Source organism: Lepidochelys kempii, chromosome 10 (genome assembly GCF_965140285.1).
Source record: "Lepidochelys kempii isolate rLepKem1 chromosome 10, rLepKem1.hap1, whole genome shotgun sequence".
Lineage (NCBI taxonomy): Eukaryota > Metazoa > Chordata > Testudines > Cheloniidae > Lepidochelys > Lepidochelys kempii.
Genome location: NC_136389.1, coordinates 12735845 through 12741828, shown reverse-complemented (window position 1 = coordinate 12741828; position 5984 = coordinate 12735845). Strand labels below are relative to the sequence as shown.

Genomic DNA, 5984 nt, shown 5'->3' with positions numbered 1-5984 from the left:
CAAGCCTGAAGCTTTTAAACTTAACTTAAAATTACACTTCCTGATACACAATCCTTTCAATAGTATGTGCAGATATTTGAAAAAAAATATTAAAAATGTGTAAGGTTTTTCTACTCCTCTACTGATGTTTATATTTGTAAGGGTCCTTTCAGCCAGGGAGAAACTGACTAGAGCCCCTGTCTTGCAACTGGATCTAGGTAGGTGAGCCCTTGTGCCTGTATGTAGCCCTACTGAAGTCAATGGGGCTTCAAGGCAGACACAAGCATTCACCAGTGAGGATCCAGCTGCAGGATCAGGGCTTGACCTATTCAGTGAAGCTCATCATCAAAAAATAAACAAACTGAAAAAAAGAGACTAATATTTTGGTTTGATAATTTCTTTCAGCGACAGCAATGTTAAGTGTTACCCGTCATTACAGTAGGTACTATATTTCAAAAAAATATAATTTTCAAGTTGATGGTTTCTCTTTAGTGGCAGAAGACAGGGAACCCCACCATGGTATTAACTCACTCACACTGTCAAAACTTACAACTCTTTCTCACGGACCCTAGTCAAGTGTCAAAATTCATCCCTATTTTAAACTGCTTACAATTACCACTGACTTTATTCTGACTCCAAATATTTAATTTAAACTGATCATGGGGAATAAACAGGTAATATTAAGCATTTGCCAATGTGTATTTTTATTCATTCTACATCACATTTTATACTTTACAGCACAGTGTTTCATTGTTACATCGCTTGAAGCCATTTACTTCTCTGGACACTGCTGCAAAGCCATATGCAGTTTTTTCAAATATACATCCCCCACCCAATGCGATGGAAATGAAATTTCATTTTGTGTTGAGAAAAACATTCTAACTTCACTGCTAACTGCATGGGCTCCAAACCCAACAACAGCAGCAAAATCTCCCAATGTTCTACATAGTAGAGAAAATTTAATGAAATCCTCAACAGGATCCAAAACCAGCATAAAGGCATGTTTTGTCCTTTTAAATAAACAGTAGTAGGTCACTGACCCAGGATCCCTTCCTTGCATCCAGACAGCCCAGCTTCACCACACTTGGCAACTTCGGATCAACTCCTGCAGTGCTTTTATTCCTTCCATGCTCTTGTCCTTCAAAGCTATAGCCAGGAGAACAGGTTTGTTCCCAGCTTCCTGAGACACAAATGTCACCAGGTTTTTAGCACAAACATGGATGAGGGGCTGAAAAGCAAAAAAACACAAGTCCTTCAGTTGAGAGAATCTTCTCACCCTATTCATTCACTATTAATGGAATGCTCCTGGAGTATCTTTTTACTAAGCATGGTTTCAGAGTAACAGCCGTGTTAGTTTGTATTCGCAAAAAGAAAAGAAGTACTTGTGGCACCTTAGAGACTAACCAATTTATTTGAGCATAAGCTTTCGTGAGCTACAGCTCACTTCATCCGATGAATGAGCTGTAGCTCACGAAAGCTTACGCTCAAATAAATTGGTTAGTCTCTAAGGTGCCACAAGTACTCCTTTTCTTTTTACTAAGCATATTAAGGACTTATCTATACTGGGCTGAAACTGGATTTGCTGACAAGTAAATGTAAAGACAGCGAGGTCTTTACATTCACCACATTTGAAATGGTATTTAACAGCCCTTGGTTAAAGCCCCAGAGTGATTTTGATAGAATAATGTAGACTTTTTTTTTGAAAAAAGGTGAGGCTAAGGGTATTAGCAGGAGAAAAGGGATACAATTCCCTTTAATTGGGGTTTCTCTAACAAGTATGCCCAATTTGTCCAGATCTTACTTACATCCATCTTGCTACATATATTTATCTGAAGTTTATTTTTGTTTGGTTTTGTTTCAACACTGGTTTGTGGGTTTTGGCAGCATGCATCACCACGAAAGGCTAGGCAGGAAGTACTTCATTCTCATGTTAATCAAAGTCCTCCTCAAGGTCATTTAGATTAATTAATTAACATACAATACAAAGGAGCAGATAATGGACATGTATGTAAGACTTGGGGAAATGATTTCTCCCATATGTAACAGGAAAAGCCACTAATTAACATAATGACAGGTTTCAGAGTAGCAGCCATGTTAGTCTGTATTCGCAAAAAGAAAAGGAGGACTTGTGGCACCTTAGAGGCTAACCAATTTATCTGAGCATGAGCTTTTGTGAGCTACAGCTCACTTCATTGGATGCACAGAGTGAGCTGTAGCTCACAAAAACTTATGCTCAAATAAATTGGTTAGTCTCTAAGATGCCACTAGTACTCCTTTTAATTAACATACGGTAATATCAGAAACTGAATATGCTCTTCTGCTCCATTTTGACAAATGCACATCACACCAAAGCTGCAACCATCCTGTCTACAGGCAGACACAACACGTCCCACATGAAGGAAAGAAAGCCTATTATTGAAGGAAAGGAGTACTAGTGCCACCTTATAGAGACTAACCAATTTATTTGAGCATAAGCTTTCGTGAGCTACAGCTCACTTCATCGGATGCATAATCGTAATCATAATCGTAATGCATCGATGAAGTGAGCTGTAGCTCATGAAAGCTCATGCTCAAATAAATTGGTTAGTCTCTAAGGTGCCACAAATACTCCTTTTTTTTTGCGGATACAGACTAACACGGCTACTACTCTGAAACATAAAGATGAGCTGCTAAGAGGATCAGGAACCTGTCACATTGTTAAGGGTTTTTTTTTGTTTTTTTATCCTGTTTAGGGTTAGCAAGCAACAAAAGACAGTTCTGACTGCACTGCAAAACGAAGTAATCTTGCAGTATGCTGTAACTTTATATTTAGTGCCTGTCTAATTGATGTTTTCCAAAATATATTATTGTTTTCTCTTGTTTCTGTAAAATAGTCAATGAGAACTCATTTTAAGCCAAAATGAATTGGATAATTGACTTATCTAGGGCAACTAGTGGCAAGCACAGTTGGGGAGCAGGTAGAAAGCTGAAGTTGATTATGAGAGGCAAAGGTTTGGAGAAAAAGAAGTGGTGGGATGGAAAACTGACTGGGACAAGCACCTGAGAAAGGCTAGTGAAGGCCATTACACTTGCCCCTGAACCACTGAAGTCAACGGGAGCTGCAAAGCACCACAAGAATAACCAAGCATGAAGTGACAGATCCCATATATGCCTTCAGTGTAGATTCAATTAGACATTTGTTATGTTAAATGCCAGCTGAATGCCCAAGCTTTATTGATGAACCACTCCTCCCTAGTACAGGATTCTTTAATCTTACCACTGCACAACTACACATCAGCCGCTTAGCAGCCTGAGCAGGCTCGAATTTTGAGCTAGTAAGAGATTCACCCTCAATCTTCAGGGCTACATGCTCTGCTTTGTACCTCATCTGTACCCAGCAGCACTTTTGTGGTGAGTGAAGGTTTGCTGATGTCATTGGCTATTGTGCTGGGGTCCACAGAGACGAGCGTTCCCATCTTCCCATACTGCGTCACCACCACAAGAATGGAGTTGGAGAAGGCAGTGCACACCACCTCTGTTGGGACACCCCTCACCACCTCCTCTCTCTGCTTTGAAGTCACAATAGGTTTTGCTGCCATGGCAGAGGTCTTCATTGCTGAGTAAAATAATATATTAGTATTACATATAAAAACATTAACTAAGGGCCACAAAAAGGCTGAACATTTTCATTAAATTTAAAATACCTGTTAAGTTGTTTTAATGATATAAATATGCCCAGAGATGTAAGCAACAGGTGCAGCTGTATATAAATAATCAGGAACATCTGATGCCTGGGTGTATCTGACTCAGAAGTGAATTTTAACTGCCCCTCATTAAAGAGCTACACTTAGGCTACACATACACGTTGCTATTTATAGGTTTTTATGCCATTCATAGTTTGACACTGATTACAACTGTTTTTGTGTCACATACAGCAGATCATATAGTCCTATTAGTCTTGGATCCTGACTCCCAGAGCCGAGGTCTCCTGGTTCCTGGTCCCCACTAGAGCATGGTTTCTCTCAAGCAGTGGCGTAGCCAGCATGGGATATTTGGGTGGGCACTGACTTCTGGTGGGGAGGGCAATTATGGGGAAGGGGAGTCTGGAAAGGCACGAGGGATGGGGGCCCGCCTTCCCTCACCCCCTGCAGCTACACAATGGATGGGCCCTCTGGCCAGGGGCTCCCCAGGGCCCTGGGAATGCACCCAGCTCTGGGAGGAGAGGCTGCTCTCCAGCGCGCACAGCTCCCGGCTCCCTTCCAGGTCCCACTGCCCTATGCCCGGCCTGGCTCCCCCAGGCAGTGGGTTACCTTTTCTGAAGATCTCCTCTACCGCTACCGGCCGCCTGCTCGCTTGCCCTCCTCACAGTGGCGGCTTAGCCAGCCACTGGGCCAACCTGGACCCCTGGAAAAATGGGTGCTCCCGTGCCCCCACCCGCTCCGCCCATCCAACGCTCCTGCCAGGGAGCGGGGTGAGCGTGCTGGGGCTTGCCCCGCTCCACCCGACCCCAGCAGGAGTGCCAGGTGGGCAGACCCGAGCACGACCTGCACCCCCAACCCCACTCCCTGGCAGGAGTGCAGGGCAGGTGGGCAGAGCAGGGCAAGCGCTGGGGCCAGCACAGAGCTAGGGGTGGGCCTGAATGCTAAATGGGTGGGCTAAGTGTCTACACCCCTGCTCTCAAAATGGACCAAATCCAAAACCATTTTGCCAAACTTCCCTACCTAAATGTTGCGGCTTGGGACAAAACGGGGCTAGTAGAAACCCCCCCCCCCCTTCTTTGGAGCCTGGCGTGCCCAGGCCAGTGAGTCCCGTTTTGCAGCCGTTTTACTTGGACCGAAAATCCCGGGGGATCGCTGGGCTGGTCACTCAGAGCCACCATTCGCCCCGTGTCTCCTCTGTCCTCCTAACACCAGGTGCCCCCCTACGGGCGGCGGCTGGGTCGGGATCACACCACGACTCCAAATCCCGACTGGAGCCAGGCGCAGGCTCGCACCATGATCCCACCTCCAGACTCAGGGCATGGGCAGGGTCCCACACGGTCCTACCCGGCGGCTGGGCCGTGGAGCCCCGGGCAGGGTCGCGCCCGCCATGGGCCCAGCCAGCTCCAGCGCTCGCCCCGGCCCGAGCTCGCCGGCAGCGGCAGCCGCAGCCGCCCCGCCTCCAGGCCCGGGAAACCGGGCGCCATAGTAGGGGCCTGGGCCGTGCCCGGCTGGGAGGCGAGACCAGCCCGGGGCCCGCCCGGGAGAAGGCGGCGACCGAGACCAGGGCCTTCCCGCAGCGGCCTCACCCTGGCAGTTCCGCCGCGTCCTCCCCTGTCCTGCCCCGCGGCTCCCTCGGTCATCGGCCGCCGCGGCTCCCGCCCCGCCCGCTCTCCGCACTGGGCGCCGCCGCTGAGTCACTCTGAGCCCGCCGCATCCGGCCCCTCCGAGCGGGGAGCCGCCCCCACCCCGTGCGGCCCCCCCAGCGGGGAGCCCCCCCTACATCCGGGCCCCTCAGAAACCGAGCGGGGAGCCGCCCCCACCCCGTGCGGCCCCCCCAGCGGGGAGCCCCCCCTACATCCGGGCCCCTCAGAAACCGAGCGGGGAGCCGCCCCCACCCTGTGCGGCCCCACGGAGCGGGGAGCCCCCCCTACATCCGGGCCCCTCAGAAACCGAGCGGGGAGCCGCCCCCACCCTGTGCGGCCCCACGGAGCGGGGAGCCCCCCCCTACATCCAGGCCCCTCAGAAACCGAGCGGGGAGCCGCCCCCTCCCTGTGCGGCCCCACGGAGCGGGGAGCCCCCCCCTACATCCAGGCCCCTCAGAAACCGAGCGGGGAGCCGCCCCCACCCCGTGCGGCCTCACGGAGCGGGGAGCCCCCCCTACATCCAGGCCCCTCCGAGCGGGGAGCCACCCCCACCCTGTGTGGCCCCACGGAGCGGGGAGCCCCCCCTACATCCAGGCCCCTCAGAGAGGGGAGCCTCCCCTCACCCCGTGCGGCCGCGGGGAGCCCCCCCACATCCGGGCCCCTCAGAGAGGGGAGCCCTCCC

At 50.3% G+C, this 5984-nt stretch overlaps 1 protein-coding gene across 4 annotated transcripts; it reads right to left on the bottom strand.

Moving 5' to 3' along the window:
• Positions 1-659: 659 nt before the first annotated feature.
• On the bottom strand, positions 660-5398 carry PSMG3 (proteasome assembly chaperone 3). Of its 4 annotated transcripts, none has more exons than XM_073362014.2 (3): positions 5246-5398; positions 3342-3574; positions 660-1207 (listed from the first exon to the last, which is right to left on the bottom strand). In XM_073362014.2, exons 2-3 carry the CDS (start codon positions 3570-3572, stop codon positions 1055-1057), a joined length of 384 nt encoding a protein of 127 aa, XP_073218115.1. In that variant the 5' UTR covers positions 3573-3574; positions 5246-5398; the 3' UTR covers positions 660-1054. The 4 variants fall into 4 exon arrangements, with proteins under 4 accessions (XP_073218115.1, XP_073218118.1, XP_073218119.1 ...); XM_073362017.2 differs by lacking the exon at positions 5246-5398 and adding an exon at positions 5004-5220; XM_073362018.2 differs by lacking the exon at positions 5246-5398 and adding an exon at positions 4963-4983.
• Between the last annotated feature and the right edge of the window lie 586 nt (positions 5399-5984).